Source organism: Oncorhynchus mykiss, chromosome 9 (genome assembly GCF_057628025.1).
Source record: "Oncorhynchus mykiss isolate SJ-2025 chromosome 9, ASM5762802v1, whole genome shotgun sequence".
Taxonomy (NCBI): Eukaryota; Metazoa; Chordata; class Actinopteri; order Salmoniformes; family Salmonidae; genus Oncorhynchus; species Oncorhynchus mykiss.
Window position 1 is genome coordinate 17,821,563 of NC_143030.1, and position 19,677 is coordinate 17,841,239.

The 19,677-nt window shown below is 41.3% G+C and overlaps 2 protein-coding genes across 2 annotated transcripts in view; both read left to right on the forward strand.

The window, feature by feature from the left end:
• The first annotated feature begins 862 nt into the window (after positions 1-862).
• Positions 863-19,677, forward strand: part of LOC149980799 (basement membrane-specific heparan sulfate proteoglycan core protein-like) — a 162,250-nt gene continuing 143,435 nt past the window's right edge. The window contains exon 1 of the mRNA XM_090185681.1: positions 863-1,187. Within this exon, the coding sequence (XP_090041807.1) occupies positions 878-1,187 (310 nt within the window). The 5' untranslated portion in view covers positions 863-877. The remainder of the gene's footprint in view (positions 1,188-19,677) is intronic.
• LOC149980800 (uncharacterized) lies at positions 1,721-19,093 on the forward strand. The gene is given in 8 exon segments (XM_090185637.1): positions 1,721-1,724; positions 1,941-2,213; positions 4,282-4,554; positions 15,931-16,845; positions 16,847-17,125; positions 18,037-18,285; positions 18,452-18,568; positions 18,737-19,093. Coding segments are annotated over 8 exon segments (2,175 nt in total). The 3' UTR covers positions 18,802-19,093.

Consider the following 19,677-nt stretch of genomic DNA (forward strand, 5'->3'; position numbering starts at 1 on the left):
ACCATCTTCATCAATAAGTGCATCGACGACATCGTCCCCACAGTGACCGTACGTACATATCCCAACCTGAAGACATGGATTACAGGGAACATCCACACTGAGCTAAAGGCTAGAGCTGCCGCTTTCATGAAGCGGTACACTAATCCGGACCCTTAAAGAAATCTCACTATGCCCTCAGACGAACCATCAAATAGGCAAAGCGTATAGGGAGGAGGTCAGAGACCTGGCAGTGTGGTGCCTGTTCTTTTAATTTGACTATTTATTACTTTAGTTTATTGACTAAATATTTGTTTAACTCTATCTTGAACTGGATTTTTGGTTAAGGGCTTGTAAGTAAGCATTTCACTGTAAGGTCTACTAAACCTGTTGTATTCGGTGCTCGTGACAAATACAATTTGATTTGGTATGTGTAGTGTTCCAAAACATTTGATTTGATGTGGAATCACATGTTTTTTCCTAATGAGGCAATTAAAAGTTATACTCTTTCAGAATGAATGGCTATTATTCATTTAAAAGGGCTAAAATCTTTGTGGAAATTGCAGATTGCACCTTTAAAATAAAGTACAGGAATGATAAAGTATGTGGCAACATCAGTAACATGAATATGGCATGTTTTTTATTTAGAGCTAATATTGGTGCAATGTGACTTTCTTTGTTGTAGTGCTGAATACACACATCAACTCTGGACACTCTGAAGATGATGACGGTAGATATTTGTTCACTTCATCAAGCCTCCATCTCTTAATGCTTCATCCTATTTCTTTATTTGTGATTTTTAAAGTTGATTTTGTCTGGATTATGTCACCATAAGTGTCACTGGTAAGTTCCCTACAATTGCTTGTATCACTATATCAGTGTAATATGAAATAGCCAATGTATGTGTCTAATCTCTGTTTCCTCAGCCTTTCCCAAAGCTACACTGACTGTGAAGCCAAACCCGGTGTTCCCTGGAGAGACAGTTACTCTGATGTGTTCAGTTGGGTCTGACAGTATCTGGAGCTATAAGTGGTACAAAGACAGGAATGATAATGTAGTATCCCAGTCTGTCAGACACACTATCACAGGAGACACTCACACCATCATTAGAGCTGCTGAGTCTGACCAGGGTCTCTACTGGTGTCAGGGAGAGATCCAGTCCAGATCCATATCATCAATCATCAGTGATCCTGTCACTATCACCCTGAATGGTGAGTAACTACGTTGTGTGTGTTTTTCTTTGTCAAACAGATGGACACTATTTATACTGAGTGCACAAAACATTAAGAACACTGATCTTTTCATGACATAGACTAAACAGCTGAGACCTATGATCCCTTATTGATGTCACTTGTTAAATCCACTTCAATCTGTGTAGATGAAGGGGAGGAGAACGTTATTAAAAAATGATTTTTAAGCCTTGAGACAATTGAGTCATGGTTTGTGTATGTGTGACATTCAGAAGGTGAATGGTCAAGACAAAAGACTTAAGTGCCTTTGAACGGGGTATGGTAGTAGGTGCCAGGTGCACCGGTTTGTGTCAAGAACTGCAACGTTGCTGGGTTTTTCACACTCAACATTTTCCCCTGTATATCTAGAATGTTCCACCACCCAAAAAACATCCAGCCAACTTGACACAACTGTGGGAATTATTGGAGTCACCATGGTCCAGTATCCCTGTGGAATGCTTTCGGATCCTTGTAGAGTCCATGCCCCAACAATATGAGGCTGTTCTGGGGGAAAAATGGGTGGGGGGTGCAACTCCATATAAGGAAGGTGTCCTTAATGTTTTGTGCACTCAGGGTATATTGAGTCAATCATGGTCTGCGTGTCAGTATTCTTCGTTATGTAACAAAAATATAATCTTTTTTTTTTCTTCTCACAATTAAAGAAATATGGTGATCATATTTTGAAAATATTGGAACATGAACTGCATTTGCCTTAATGTTTGTGTTTTTCCACAGCTCTGCCTGTGGCCTCAGTGAGTGTCTCTCCTCAGGGTCTCCTCTACTCTGGAGAGACAGTCAGTCTGCAGTGTGTCATACCAGGCTACACAGACTGGAGGTACTACTGGTACAAAAACAACCAACACCTTCCTGATGAGACCAGTAAAGTCATAGATATCACCATCCCCATCACTCTGACTGGTCAGGCTGGTCAGTACAGGTGTGAAGGGAACAGAGTGTCTAGACCCACATCTTCACCACCAAGTGATCCTGTCACTCTCACTGTAAAAGGTGAGTTACTTTGTTGTGCTTTGTTGATGTTGTTGACTATTTATATTGAGTCAATCATGGTCTGTGTGCCAGAATTCTTAGTTACAATGAGCTCTAAAATGATTGGGACAGTGAAACATGTTCTGTTGTTCTGTTAAGCAATAACAAACATGTTAATTTAGTATAGTACAGAGTCATTGTTTATACACCTATTTCTATTGAGAGGAGTCTGTCCCAAACACTGACTCCTAAACTTCATGTTTGAACATAAAGGAAAACATTTTTATAGAGGTTTCATCTTTGTATCTGTGCCATTATGGTGTCTGTTACAACACAAGCAGAACATCTACATGTTAATGTTGCATGTGCCATAATCAACCAACTGAGTTACAGAGGACGACCATGTGGGTAGTGGACACTTCAGGAAAAAGAGTAGAGTATTGAGATGAATAGACAACAGGGGGGTTCCAACCCTCCAAGACCCCAAACATTGACATACATTTGACCAAAACACTACTACTACTACACACTTCTCTTCTGTACTGTACCCTACTCCACTGTACTCTACTGTACTGTACACTACTCTATTGTACTGTACCCTACTCTACTGAACTGTACCCTACTCTATTGTACTGTACCCTACTCTATTGTACTGTACCCTACTCTACTGTACCCTACTCTACTGAACTGTACCCTACTCTACTGAACTGTACCCTACTCTACTGAACTCTACTGAACTGTACCCTACTCTACTGTACTCTACTGAACTGTACCCTACTGAACTGTACCCTACTCTACTGTACTCTACTGTACAGTCCCCTGCTCTACTGTACTTGACAGTACTCTACTGTACTGTACCCTACTCTGCTGTACTCTACTTTACTGTCCCCTGCGCTACTGTACTCTACGGTACTCGACTGTACTCTACTGTACTGTACCCTACTCTATTGTGCTGTACTCTACTGAACTGTACCCTACTGAACTGTACCCTACTCTACTGTACCCTACTCTACTGTACCCTACTCTACTGAACTGTACCCTACTCTACTGTACTCTACTGAACTGTACCCTACTCTACTGTACTCTACTGTACTGTACCCTACTCTACTGTACTCTACTGTACTGTCCCCTGCTCTACTGTACTCGACAGTACTCTACTGTACTGTACCCTACTCTGCTGTACTCTACTTTACTGTCCCCTGCTCTACTGTACTCTACTGTACTCGACTGTACTCTACTGTACTGTACCCTACTCTATTGTACTGTACTCTACTGAACTGTCCCAGAGGACTACCATGTGGGTAGTGGACAAGTGCACAATTCAGGAAAAAGTGTAGAGTATTGAGATGTATAGCGAACTGGGAGGTTTCAACCCTCCAAGACCCCAAACATTGCCATCTATTTGATCAAAACATGACTACTATACTCTACTGTACTGTACAATACTCTACTGTACTCAACTGTACTGTACCCTACTCTACTGTATTCTACTGTACTGTACAATACTCTACTGTACTCAACTGTACTGTACTCTACTCTACTGTACTCAACTGTACTGTAACCTACTCTACTGTCCTCTAATGTAATGTACCCTACTCTACTGTACTCTACTGTACTGTACCCTACTCTACTGTAATCTACTGTACTGTACCATACTCTACTGTCCTCTAATGTAATGTACCCTACTCTACTGTACTCTACTGTACTGTACCCTACTCTATTGTACTCTACTGTACTGTACAATACTCTACTGTACTCAACTGTACTGTACCCTACTCTACTGTAATCTACTGTACTGTACCATACTCTACTGTCCTCTAATGTAATGTACCCTACTCTACTGTACTCTACTGTACTGTACCTGCCTGTAAGATTGGTGCTCTAACTACATTTAATCATTATAGATCAGATTCTATGTATGAAACAACTTACTACATTTATCCATGATAGAGCAGATTCTATGTATGAATCAACTAACTACATTTAATCATGATGGAGCAGATTCTATGTATGAATCAACTAACTACATTTAATCATGATAGAGCAGATTCTATGTATGAATCAACTAACTTCATGTGTCTTTCTACAGCTCTGCCTGTGGCCTCAGTGAGTGTCTCTCCTCAGGGTCTCCTCTACTCTGGAGAGACAGTCAGTCTGCAGTGTGTCATACCAGGCTACACAGACTGGAGGTACTACTGGTACAAAAACAACCAACACCTTCCTGATGAGACCAGTAAAGTCATAGATATCACCATCCCCATCACTCTGACTGGTCAGGCTGGTCAGTACAGGTGTGAAGGGAACAGAGTGTCTAGACCCACATCTTCACCACCAAGTGATCCTGTCACTCTCACTGTAAAAGGTGAGTTACTTTGTGTTTTTGTCATAAAGATGGACACTATTTATATTGTGTCAGAATTCTTAGTTAAAGTATTGGGACAGTGATGGGACAGTGTTGTTCTGTGAAGTCTCCAAACTCCAAAGCAATAACAAACACGTTGTTAAATTATTTTAGGACAAAGTATTTGTTGATACACAGACTGTATTTCTATTGAGAGGAATCTGTCCCAAACACTGACTCCTAAACTTCATGTTTAAACATAAAGGAAAGCATTTGTATAGAGGTTTCATCTTTGTATCTGTGCATTTATGATGTCTGTTACAACACGGGCAGCACCATTGAGGATATCAAATCAAATCAAATGTATTGATATAGCCCTTCGTACATCAGCTGATATCTCAAAGTGCTGTACAGAAACCCAGCCTAAAACCCTAAACAGCAAGCAATGCAGGTGTTGAAGCACGTTCGCTAGGAAAAACTCCCCAGAAAGGCCAAAATATATGATGAAACCTAGAGAGGAACCAGGCTATGAGGGGTGGCCAGTCCTCTTCTGGCTGTGCCGGGTGGAGATTATAACAGAACATGGCCAAGATGTTCAAATGTTCATAAATTACCAGCATGGTCAAATAAGAGGTCTGGGACAGGTAGCACGTCCGGTGAACAGGTCAGGATTCCATAGCCGCAGGCAGAACAGTTGAAGCTGGAGCAGCAGCACGGCCAGGTGGACTGGGGACAGCAAGGAGTCATCATGCCAGGTAGTCCTGAGGCATGGTCCTAGGGCTCAGGTCCTCCGAGAGAGAGAAAGAAAGAGAGTTTGAGTTTTTATAAAACCTTTATTTTTTACTCAAGTGTTAACATAAATAATGACACACTGCCTTTTCAGAAATGAAACAACAAATGTAATTCCTAAACAAAAATAAATACATAACATATACATTCAACTTCTTTCATCAGCAAAAAATAATTTCCCCTCCTCTACAAAACAAAGCGCTCCTTCGTAGGCCCACTTCTCCTCAAATAATAGGAGATCTTTTACAGCTGAAAATAACTCAAAATCTACTTTTATTCTTGCTTTCACTAATCCTTTAAAAACACATCTTACATCCTGCCCATATCCCGTTTCTATCTTATGTTTCCTACTCAGAAAAATTGACATCTTAGCTTGTCCCAAAATAAAATTTAACATTTGACATTTTCTTTTCTGTTGTTTACTATATTGAAACCCCAAAATAAACACAGTGTTATTGAAAAACTCCCCTACAGCTTTAAACAAAGATTCCAGCATTTCCAATAGAGGTTTTATCCTCTCACACTCCATAAAACAGTGAAAAATGGTTTCTCTTATATTACAAAAAGGACATCCATCTCTAACATCTGAGTTAATAACAGATACAAAAGCATTAACTGCAATGATGCCATGTAAAACCCTCCATTGCATATCACCAGTACCCTTTTGTAACGGTGGCTTGTACAGTGCTCTCCATGCTGGCTTTACCTTGTCATCAATGCCCAATTTTACCCTCCATGGAGTGTCTTTTCTATTTTTCAATGTATCTTTATTCAACACCTTGACACACCCCCTATACAATTCCTTCCCATTCACCTCATCCAAACCCACCTCCTCCAACCCTCTCAAATCCAGCAATAACGCCTTTCTTTCTGACTCTGGGATATTTGGTGTAATCCCTAGTTTTGGAAATGAGACGTCTTCATCTTGCACATTCTTCTTGTGGCTACTAAGCATACCCCATTCTTCCGCTGACAGAGCCTTCCTACAGCTCCCCAGCATTTGTCCGACAATCCTTTCCGACCTCATCCCCAAATGTTCTGCCACCCGTCTTCCATCCATTAAGGCGGGCCCAGCCATGGCCATTAACTGTCTTAAGGTGATGATTTTCCCCTTCACCAGAATCTTGGAGAAATGTGGAACAGCTGCAGTTGTACAATCCAGTCTTGCCCCATACACCAGAGGTTCCTCCAACAGCCAATCCACTGACTCCGCTGAAGTTCGTCTGGACACCTTCATTATGCTCCACACTCTGAGAAGGCCTCTGTAAAACGGAGGTACTCCCTCCCTAGAAATCTGACTACTATCAACCAGAAACAAAGCCTTCTTTAAACCTAATCCTCCAACCCGCTGTAATATAAGACCTGCCACCCCTCTCCACACCACATTTTCCGGTCCATAAAGCAACCTTTGAATAAACTGAAACCGGAAAGCAGCAGCCCTACTAGCAAGATGTACAAGACCTTGTCCCCCCTCCTCTTTTGACAAATACAAAACACTTTGTGGAACCCAGTGATATTTATCCCAAAAGAAATCCACAATAATTGCCTGTATCTTAGCCAGATGGCCAGATGGTGGTTCTAAAACTGACAACCGATGCCACAGTGCAGAGGCAATCACATTGTTAACTATAATAGTGTGCCCCCTATATGACATACGAGATAATAACCAACGCCATCTCCTCATCCTCCCTTCCACCATTTCAACCACCCCACTCCAATTGTTTTCCATAGTCCCCTCATTTCCTAGGTACACTCCAAGATACTTAAAACCTCCCTTACACCATTCTAGCCCCCCTGGCAAAGGCATGATCCCTCCAGACCATTCTCCAATCTGTAAAGCACAACTCTTTTCCCAATTTACCTTTGCAGAGGATATTCCCCTAAAACGATCAACCATTAGACTCAAGCTATCCACCTCCGCTTGATTTTTCACTAGCACAACTACATCATCAGCATAGGCTGAAAGACGAATAGGAGGAATATCCCCTGCAATGCGACTTCTAATGCTATTTAGTAGTGGTTCTATAGCAATGGCATATAACATCCCTGACATAGAACATCCCTGCCTAATACCTCTACACACTTTAAAAGGAGCACTCAAACCACCGTTAACTTTCAATACACTTTCAATGTCACCATATATCACCTTCATCATGGCAATAAAACCAGAGCTGAACCCAAACGCCTCAAACGTGTGCCATAAATATTGATGTTCAACTCGGTCAAATGCCTTTTCCTGATCAATTGAAATTAGACCAACATCCAACCCAATAGCCTTAGAGACGTCCAAAAAATCACGAATCAGAGAAATGTTATCCCCTATCTGCCTGCCAGGAACACAGTAGGACTGATCCGTATGTATGATTTGCCCCATCACCTCCCTCAGCCTGTTGGACAAAGCCTTTGACAATATCTTATAATCAGTGCACAATAAAGCCACCGGCCTCCAGTTCTTCACCTCCCTTGGGTCACCCTTTTTGGGCAGTAGGGTGAGGACAGCCCTTCTGCAGCTTATTGGTAATGACCCTCCGGTTAAACTATCATTAGCTACTTCTAACCAATCCTCTCCCAACATAGCCCAAAAAGACTTAAAAAAAGTCAACGGGAAGCCCATCAATGCCTGGTGCCCTTCCATTTTCCATGCCTTTTAATGCAGTGTATAAATCCTGCAAAGACAATGGTTGCTCAAGCTCAACCTGAGCTTCTGCAGTCACCTTTGGGAGCCCATCAAAGAACTGCTGTGTCACTGTTTTGTCCTCTTTGTACTCACACTTGTAGAGCTCAGCATAGAACTCTACTGCCCTCTTTCTAATTTCACTAGGGCTAGTGAGCTCTTGTCCAACAGCTGATTTGAGACAATGAATAATTTTTCTTTGTCCATTCTTTTTCTCTAAACCAAAGAAAAATTTGGATGAGGCATCCATTTCAGATATTCCCTGAAACTTACTTCTCACCAGTGCCCCCTGTGCTCTGATACCCAGCAGGTCTGCCAATGCAGCTTTTCTCCTCTTGAGGGCCTGAGTATGGCCTCGATCTCCTGTGGTCTCAACCAACGTCATGAGTTCCACTATTTCAATCTCTAGGGCTTTCATTGATCTGGTGATATCCTTGGTGACATTCCTCGTGTATTGATTACAAAATTGTTAAATCTGGATTTTCCCTATATCCCACCATTGTTGAAGGGATACAAAACTGGCCTTTTGAGACCTCCACCTCTCCCAAAAAAACCTGAAACAGTTCCTGAAGTGAGCATCACTCAATAAAGTTATATTAAAATGCCAGTATGCGCTTTTAGGTTTTACATCGTTAATGAACACCACCTCTGTTATTAAACAATGATCAGAAAATCCCACTGGGGTTATCACACTTGATTTACAGACCTGAGATTGATGCTCAAAAACATAAAACCTATCTAACCTGGCCATAGAGATGATGTTCTCTCTCACATGCGCCCAGGTATACTGCCTTATTCCTCCATGTTGACTCCGCCAAATATCACACAGTTCATTTGTTACAATAAGGCGTTTTAAAAACGTCCTTGAGGCTATATGAGGTTCTTGGTGATTTCTATCTAAATCGCTAACTGTGCAGTTAAAATCCCCAGCAATAAACAAATAATCTTCTTTGTTACATTTCTCAATGGTATTTGATAATGTCTCTAAAAAACATACTCTCTCAACTGTCACCACTGGGGCATATACATTTATCAGACACATATTGATGTTTTCATACCTTGCTCTAACTTTTAATAACCTCCCCTCAACTACCTCTTCAACCTCATATGACAAAGGCAAAAACCCTTTTGAGAACAATATAACCACACCCCCACTTTTTGAGTTTTTATGACTACACACCACTGCCCCCCCCCCCCCCCACTCCTGTTGCCACATAACTTCATTTTCCAAATTACTATGCGTTTCTTGTAGAAAAATTATGTCACTTCCCTTTCCCCTCATTAACTCATACACCATGGCTCTTTTTTTAACATCTCTTGCCCCATTTACGTTTAAAGAAGAGATCTTAAAACTGCTCATGGATTAAAAAAAAAATACAGAGGAAGATACAGCCACCACATCTCTTTACAGAGTTAAAACTGCAACTGAACTCTTTCATTTTCTTTAGAATTTACATCACTTATCACTCTCGTGACCACTTTCTTGAGTCTAGCAATTTCAGGGCTTTTCAAACCTCCCCCTGTAATTTTTGACATCAGAAACTTTGCTGATTCAATAAACAATTCACGTTCAGGGAAAAAATCAGTTACATTGTAATCCTGCATATATTTCTTCCCTTTTGTCAACTTCAGAAATTGACGTATCTTCTCGATCCCTTCCACCCCATCTATCTCACTATATTGTTGTGACGCGTCAGATGATTCACTCCCGCTATCCTCCCCAGAAGAAAACTCCATCTCTACAACCTGTTCATCTTCAACTGATTTATCCATCTCTACCTTTCTCTTAGAATTAGACCCTTCACCACCCCTTAAATTCTTCCTTTTACTCCTCGGTATTTTGAAAACATCCGCTTCCTTTTCCGTTATTTCAATCTCCTCTTGACCTCCAATTTCATTTTCCAGCACCACCTCAGCGACGGCAGTCGCAATCTCACCTACTGTTTCCTCTCCCTCTTTGTTCTGATCTACCACAATTGCCCCCTTATCCACAATGCCTTCCTCTCCTACTTTTCCAACCACATCTGCCCACCTTCTCTCTTCCCCTGCACCCTGTAGTATTTTCATCCCTTCGCGGTGGTGCGTTAATTGCACCCGCACTAAAGCTACTACCAGGCTCAGCGCGCTCATTCTCTGGACAACTACGCACCAAATGCCCCTCTCTTCCACATCCAAAACATTTCATTGATTCAGTAGATGCATAGAAGACATAATCAAATCCATCAATCTTAAAACTAAACGCTAAATTCAGTTCATCTCCTTCCTTTTTTAAAATCATATGCACTTGTCTCCTATGAGACACGACATGTTTCAACAACGGAGATTTGCATCCAAAAAGAACCTTCTTTATTGTAGATACGATTTGACCATGGCGAGATAACTCTCGCTCTAACACTTCATCTCTAACAAATGGTGGCACGTTAGAAAGCATAACTTTCTTCGCCGGATTCATAAGCGGAAATACCGGCGTCTGTGTCTCCCGCAACACAACACCTCTCTCAACTATCTTATTCACCTTTTCAATTGAATCTAAGAATACTACACTACAGCGCTATTCATCCTTGAGGCTGATTTGATGCTATCATACCCAATGATAGCACCCACAGCCAAGCTACATTCTTCCACTGAACACCCAGCCGCAGCAGGAATCTTTACTCCATACCTCCGACTCAGTTTTTCAAACTCTACACTTCCGCGAGTGGCCATTGCAACCAGCCCCACCTGCTGGTTGTGCCCTCGCGAAAAACCAACCTCAAAGATCCCACCACCCCTATATGTGCTTAATGATAGTTAAACAAGATACCATTAAAACAACTAAACTAATCAATATATATATATATATATATATATACATACCAAAACCCGATAGAGTGAAAAGAAATTCCATTCGCTCTCACAATCACTCCTGCTTAACGACTCACTCCCAGCATGCACTCCGACGAGAGAGAGAGAATTAGAGACAGCATACTTAAATTCACACAGGACACCGGTAAGACAGGAGAAGTACTCCAGATATAACAAACTGACTCTAGCCCCCGACACATAAACTACTGCAGCATAAATACTGGAGGCTGAGACAGGAGGGTCAGGAGACACTGTGGCCCCATCCGATGATACCCCCGGACAGGGCCAAACAGGAAGGATATAACCCCACCCACTTTGCCAAAGCACAGCCCCCACACCACTAGAGAGATATCTTCAACCCCCAACTTACCATCCTGAGACAAGGCCGAGTATAGCCCACAAAGATCTCCGCCACGGCACAACCCAAGGGGGGGCGCCAACCCAGACAGGAAGATCACATCAGTGACTCAACCCACTCAAGTGACGCTCCCCTCCTAGGGACGGCATGAAAGAGCACCATTAAGCCAGTGACTCAGCCCCTGTAATAGGGTTAGAGGCAGAGAATCCCAGTGGAAAGAGGGGAACCGGCCAGGCAGAGACAGCAAGGGCGGTTCGTTGCTCCAGAGCCTTTCCGTTCACCTTCACACTCCTGGGCCAGACTACACTCAATCATATGACCCACTGAAGAGATGAGTCTTCAGTAAAGACTTAAAGGTTGAGACCGAGGTTGCGTCTCTCACATGGGTAGGCAGACCATTCCATAAAAATGGAACTCTATAGGAGAAAGCCCTGCCTCCAGCTGTTTGCTTAGAAATTCTAGGGACAATTAGGTGGCCTGCGTCTTGTGACCGTAGCGTACTTGTAGGTATGTACGACAGGACCAAATCAGAGAGATAGGTAGGAGCAAGCCCATGTTATGCTTTGTAGGTTAGCAGTAAAACCTTGAAATCAGCCCTTGCCGTGACAGGTAGCCAGTGTAGGGAGGCTAGCACTGGAGTAATATGATCACATTTTTGGGTTCTAGTCAGGATTCTAGCAGCCGTATTATTTAGTGCTTTATCCGGGTAACCAGAAAGTAGAGCATTGCAGTAGTTTAACCTAGAAGTAACAAAAGCATGGATACATTTTTCTGCATCGTTTTTGGACAGAAAGTTTCTGATTTTTGCAATGTTACCTAGATGGAAAAAAGCTGTCCTTGAAACAGTCTTGATATGTTCGTCAAAAGAGAGATCATGGTCCAGAGTAACGCCGAGGTCCTTCACAGTTTTATTTGAGACGACTGTACAACCATTAAAAAGCTGTCCTTGAAACAGTCTTGATATGTTCGTCAAAAGAGAGATCATGGTCCAGAGTAACGCCGAGGTCCTTCACAGTTTTATTTGAGACGACTGTACAACCATTAAAATTAATTGTCAGATTCAACAGAAGATCTCTTTGTTTCTTGGGACCTAGAAACTGTTTTGTTCGAGTTCAAAAGTAGAACGTTTGCAGCCATCCACTTCCTTATGTCTGAAACACAGGCTTCTAGCGAGGGCAATTATTCGATGCCAACACATCTTTCTAGCTGATTTACAAGCTGAAGCTATGTTGCACTTGGTGACCTCTGACTGTTTCATACAAACATCGTTGGTGCCGACGTGGATAACAATATCTCTATACTCTCTACACTCGCCAGTTTTAGCTTTAGCCAGCACCATCTTCAGATTAGCCTTTACGTCGGTAGCCCTGCCCCCTGGTAAACAATGTATGATCGCTGGATGATTCGTTTTAAGTCTAATACTGCGGGTAATGGAGTCGCCAATGACTAGGGTTTTCAATTTGTCAGAGCTAATGGTGGGAAGCTTCAGCGTCTCAGACCCCGTAACGGGAGGAGTAGAGACAAAAGAAGGCTCGGCCTCAGACTCCGACTCGCTGCTTAATGGGGAAAACCTGTTGAAAGTTTCTGCCGGCTGAATGAGCGACACCGGTTGAGCATTCCTACAGCATTTCCCTCCAGAAGCCATGAGAAAGTTGTCCGACTGTGGGAACCGTGCGAGGGGAGGGGATTTATACTAACGTCACTATCTGTACTTACTGGTGGCACAGACGCTGTTTCATCCTTTCCCACACTGAAATTACCCTTGCCTAACGATTGCGTCTGAAGCTGGGCTTGTAGCACAGCTATTTTCGCCGTAAGGCGATCGTTCTCTTGTATGTACAGCGACTGCAATTAGAAGGCATCATGTTAATGTTACTACTTAGCTTCGGCTGTTGGAGGTCCTGACGAACTACGTCCAGATAAAGCGTCCGGAGAGAAAAAGAATAAAAAGTTGAGTGAGGGAAAAAACAAAAATATAAACGGTAATTAAAAAGTAAAAAACGTAAAGTTGTCAGGTAGCAAAGTAAGGTTGGCAACAAAACGCACAAAACGAACAGCAACACGTAAACAAGTCTGCAAGTTATCTATATGTTAATGTTGCATGTGTCATGCTCTACCAACTGTGTTACAGAGGACCACAATGTGGGTAGCGGACAAGTGCACACTTCATGAAAAAGTGTAGAGTATTGAGATGTATAGCCTAGGCTCCAACTATCCAAGACCCCAAACATTGACATATATTTGAGCAAAACACTACTACTACCATATACTACTGTACAATACTCTATTGTACTCTACTGAACTGTACCCTACTCTACTGTACTATACTGAACTGTACCCTACTCTACTGTACTATACTGTACTGTACCCTACTCTACTGTACTGTGCTCTACTGCTCTACTCTGTTGTACTGTTGTCTGCTGAATTGTAGCCTACTCTATTGTACTGTTTTCTGCTGAACTGTACCCTACTCTATTGTACTCTAGTTGACCGTGTTGTACTGTTTTCTACTGAACTGTACACTACTCTGTTGTACTGTTTTCTGCTGAACTCTGCCCTACTCTGTTGTACTGTGCTCTACTGAACTGTACTCTACTGTACTCTACTTGAATGTATTGTACTGTGCTCTTCTAAACTGTACCCTACTCTGTTGTGCTGTGCTCTACTGAACTGTACACTACTCTGTTGTGCTGTGCTCTACTGAACTGTACCCTACTCTACTGTACAATACTTGAATGTATTGTACTGTGTTCTACTGAACTGTACCATTCTCTATTGTGCTCTACTTTACTGTATTCTACTGTTCTCTACTCTACTGTACTGTACTGTACTGTACTCAAGTTTACTTTACTTGAGCTTCTTACAATTGCAGAAAGGGCCCAATGTGCTTGGGATCTATTTGTCTTGGCCTTGAGACCACTCAGGATCTAGTGGTCTTGGTCTTGAGACCACTCAGGATCTAGTGGTCTTGGTCTTGAGACCACTCAGGATCTAGTGGTCTTGGTCTTGAGACCACTCAGGATCTAGTGGTCTTGGTCTTGAGACCACTCAAGAACACACACATTTGGTCTTGATCTGTTATGGTCTCAATTCACTGGTTCTGGATAGTGGGACCAATGTTCGTTCTGGTCTAAAACCTGGTTTGCAAACCATAGGCAACACATGGACTTAGATAGACATTGCATCATTGTCTACCTGTATGTCACATTGGGGTGGCAGCCTAGTGGTTAGAGCGTTGGACTAGTAACCGCAAGGTTGCAAGTTCAAACCCCCGAGCTGACAAGGTAGACATCGTTCTGCCCCTGAACAGACAGTTAACCCACTGTTCCTAGGCCGTCATTAAAAATAAGAATTTGTTCTTAACTGACTTGCCTAGTTAAATAAAGAAAAAATAAAATAAATTATGGGCAGCTTCATTGAGTCCATTTCGAAATCGTCAATTGTCTTCTATTTCTATGAGTTGGTAAACAAACAAACAGCCACCATGTTGTTTGAAATGGTGAAAAGTCAAGGTTGGCAATTTACCTGCAGTTATGGAATGTTTACTCACAATTATAATTAATTGTCTGTCCACTTGATGACCAGAATGGAAGTATGTGATCCTTTCTTAACCCATATTAAGTCCAACCCAGTTGAATACTTAAAAATTGTGAAAGTCCTCAATAGTGTTGCCCATGCAGAAACATGCTTTTGGGCACTAGAGTCCTCTATCTTTCTCTATGAGGCAACCCAATTGGAGGAAGACAATATTCTTTGATCATTGGCTGATCACTCCCAAACCATAGGAATCCCCACCCAGTTGACTACTTTTTAATGGTGGAAGACGTCAATGGCAATGTTTAAAGTAAAATGAGTTTTTTTCCATCTAGCGTTCTCTATTTATCTCTATTTTTAAAAACTTACACGAAAACACCTGCTATTTTGCCAAAATAATGAAAGGAAAAGTGATAACTAAACATTTAACAACATAATGAATTAGATGCATGAGTAATTAAATCAATCAACATGTTCCACATTCATACAATCAACATTGAACATTTTACAGAGAACAATAGAGATTATATTTCTGTAAATTCAATTTAAAGGTTTTGAAAATTGGTTAAACATCATGTTTTTACTATTTAGTTAATTTGTTATGCAAATACATTTTCTAAGATGAATCTGTAATAGGTTAATCAGAATGATCACTACAATGTGTGGTGCTCCCTTTACTGCTTATATTTCACTATGTTTCTGTAGTGACCCGTTTAGTGTGGTGGTAAGGAATTCAGGTATACAATAGAAACAAAGTGTGTGAGAAGTATATATATCTATCTGACAGATGCTGGAAGACGTGTGTTGAAAGTTGGGAAAAATAGGATACAACTTAGAAAAAAAATATAAACCCCCAAAAGTGCACCACTTCTGTAGAACAACCCATAAATGAATTATAGTTTTAACAAAGTTTTGAGGCTTTACATTGTCTGTTTACATTTACATTGTTTACAAACATTGGAGTAAAACCAGATTATTTTCTTCAAGAATCAATGGGTATGAATGAGTATACATTATATCATTCATTTATAAGTACAAAATGGATGTAGCAACTAAGTATTCTAGCTTTAAATTCAACATACACCTATAATGAACTTTCCAAAACAGCTAAATTGATGGAAATTTCGAAGGTTTCCGTATGTTTTGATATTCAGTGCTCTTTTCTCTCAGCTCTGCCTGAAACTACAGTGAAACCCTGTGTTCACCGGAGAAACAGTCACTCTGACGTGTTCAGCTGGGTCTTACAGTGACTGGAGCTATAAATGGTACAAAGACAACAGTGAGATTAGCTTGTCCCAGTATAAATACCATAATACCAGATCCACCATCAGTAGAGTTACTGAGTCTGACCAGGGTCTCTACTGGTGTCAGGGAGAGAGAAGATCCAGACCCACATCTTCATCCATCAGTAGAGTTACTGAATCTGACCAGGGTCTCTACTGGTGTCAGGGAGAGAGAAGATCCAGACCCACATCTTCATCCATCAGTAGAGTTACTGAATCTGACCAGGGTCTCTACTGGTGTCAGGGAGAGAGAAGATCCAGACCCACATCTTCATCCATCAGTAGAGTTACTGAGTCTGACCAGGGTCTCTACTGGTGTCAGGGAGAGAGAAGATCCACACCCACATCTTCATCCATCAGTAGAGTTACTGAGTCTGACCAGGGTCTCTACTGGTGTCAGGGAGAGAGAAGATCCAGACCCACATCTTCATCCATCAGTAGAGTTACTGAGTCTGACCAGGGTCTCTACTGGTGTCAGGGAGAGAGAAGATCCAGACCCACATCTTCATCCATCAGTAGAGTTACTGAGTCTGACCAGGGTCTCTACTGGTGTCAGGGAGAGAGAAGATCCACACCCACATCTTCAGCCATCAGTAGAGTTACTGAGTCTGACCAGGGTCTCTACTGGTGTCAGGGAGAGAGAAGATCCAGACCCACATCTTCATCCATCAGTAGAGTTACTGAATCTGACCAGGGTCTCTACTGGTGTCAGGGAGAGAGAAGATCCAGACCCACATCTTCAGCCATCAGTGATGATGTCTCTGTTACTATGAATAGTGAGTCTTTTAGTTGCTGTTGTTGTTATCTTACCATTCAAACCTATTGAAATACCCACAGATTATCAGCCAAAGACCACACTGACCTCAGACAAAGAGAACATATTCACAGGAGACAGTGTGACACTGAGCTGTACTGTTGAGTCTCCTGGATGGAAGTTTTACTGGTACAGACACAGACCAGACTCTACACCAGTAACCACAACCTCTGGATACTCCTACACACTCAGCAGGGTCAGTGTCTCTGATGGAGGACAGTACTGGTGCAGAGCTGGGAGAGGAGACCCAGTCTACTACACTCTGTACAGTGACCCAGTCCAGATAAACATTACTGGTGAGTCTAAAACAGTTTTATGATAAATTAATGCTATTGTGTGAGTCTGGAGAGTACAGTAATACTGTCAACATCACAGTGTGTGGAGCATCTGTTGAACAAACATTCACAGTGCATGGTGCATCTGTTGTACAACATTCACAGTGTGTGGATCATCTGTTGTACAACATTCACAGTGTGTGGAGCATCTGTTGTACAACATTCACAGTGTGTGGAGCATCTGTTGTACAACATTCACAGTGTGTGGATCATCTGTTGTACAACATTCACAGTGTGTGGAGCATCTGTTGTACAACATTCACAGTGTGTGGAGCATCTGTTGTACAACATTCACAGTGCATGGTGCATCTGTTGTACAACATTCACAGTGTGTGGAGCATCTGTTGTACAACATTCACAGTGCATGGAGCGTCTGTTGTACAACATTCACAGTGCATGGAGCATCTGTTGTACAACATTCACAGTGCATTTTGCATCTGTTTTTCAACATTCACAGTGTGTGTAGCATCTGTTGTACAACATTCACAGTGCATGGAGCATCTGTTGTACAACATCACAGTGTTTCTTTTACATGTATGTATGATATGATTTTCAGTTCTGTAACTGAATGATTGCATCTCATAAAATATCCACCCACCCTAAAAACACAGAACTAACAGTCACTCTTGACTTTTACCGCCGCCTAGCACTGACTTTCTGGTTGATACTTTATTGAAGAAAAATTTACTTACTAAGACTGAGATATGTGGTTGTCCCACCTAACTATCTAACTAACTGTAAGTCACTCTGGACAAGATCATCTGCTAAGTGACTAAAATGTCAATGTAAAAATGTACAAGCTTAAAAGATGTTGATGTATTGTGAGTGATGACTCCAGATTTACAGTATTATTTATATATTATGTTACACAGCTGGTGATGTGATCCTGGAGAGGCCTGTCCTTCCTGTGACTGAAGGAGACTCTGTGACTCTGACCTGTACATTTAGACATCAGGGAACAAATCCTAAACCCAAGACTGATTTCTACAAAGATGGAACAGTCATCAAGAATGAGACCACAGGAGAGATGACCATCCCTGCAGTATCCAAGTCAGATGAAGGATTCTATAAGTGTAAATCTGGTGAAGGAGAATCACCAGAGAGCTGGGTGACAGTGAGAGGTGTGTGTGTGTGTGTGTGTGTGTGTGTGTGTGTGTGTGTGTGTGTGTGTGTGTGTGTGTGTGTGTGTGTGTGTGTGTGTGTGTGTGTGTGTGTGTGTGTGTGTGTGTGTGTGTGTGTGTGTGTGTGTGTTCAGGTGTATTGTAGGTAAAACATGTGTTTTTCTAGTCCCTCCAGGTTCCGTTGTCTCCATCTCTCTGACCAGGCTGCTGTGTGGTCTACTGGTGGTGTCTCCTTTTCTACTGGTGTCCATTGTGCTGACAGTGAAATGCTGCAGGGCTCGAGGTGAGAACATTATTTCAGTGTATTTACAACCAGTTTATCCAGCTGGATAATCTCTTTCTTTTTGTCATGCTCTCTGATTGTTTACATTTTATAGCTGTGTACATTTGAAAGAGCAGTCTCTAGTGATACTTTCCATCCATTATATTCCTGCATGTTTGTGTTCAACAGTCAAATCTCCTCAAGACCAGATACCATGTGATGATGTCATCGAACAGAACGAATCATCAGTGTGATCATTACAGTACGAATTGTAAGCTGAACAACCACTTTTATGATTGTTAAGTTTTTACCATTGATATATGATTGTGTTTACTGAGTTTAATATCACTAAATGGAATTTCACAAATGCTGAATATTATGATTTTGTAAGTTAACGATTTCAGCTTTTGGTGGCTTGTAAGCTTTCCTTTGTTATTGTTGATTGATGTAGATTTTTTTTATATTACACTTATCTGTCTTTATTTCAGTTTGCTAATTAAACAAGAGTGTAGTGTTTTTTTTAAATTAAAAGTCAAATTTGTTGTAGTTTTTTAAATATGTTGTATTTGAAATACCATCATGCTTTTTACATACAGGTGGATATATACAGTACATGAATCTTTTCTGTTTTTTATTCTAATTTTAAATACTAAAGATGCGTTTATACCTGGTTGGTCGACCTACTATAACAGTTAAGATAGAACACGTAGCTATAGTTTGTTATTAAAAATGTATATTTACATAATGCAGCTTTAACACTTATTTTTATATAAAGGGTAGACTCAGCGAAATTACGTTGCCAAGAGTATCACTGCAGATATTGAGATGAGCGAGATGCAAGACTTCATTCTCACACAGCCACAGACAGTATCTGCACATATGCACGGGTTCACTTCACGTTCACAGTCTGGAAGTCACAGGACCAAAACAGGGAAGTTGAGTCTCATGCTTCAACGTTCTTAGTTGTTGTGGAAATTGAACCACTATGCGGTTTACTTTCTACATCTATGTCAAATCGCTGAATCTACCTTTAAACTCCACAAACTTTTGACTTATATTCGTTTTCAAATACTGTCTAAGTATTTTGTAAAAAAATAAAATAAACTTTTACAGCAGATATACATTTTCAA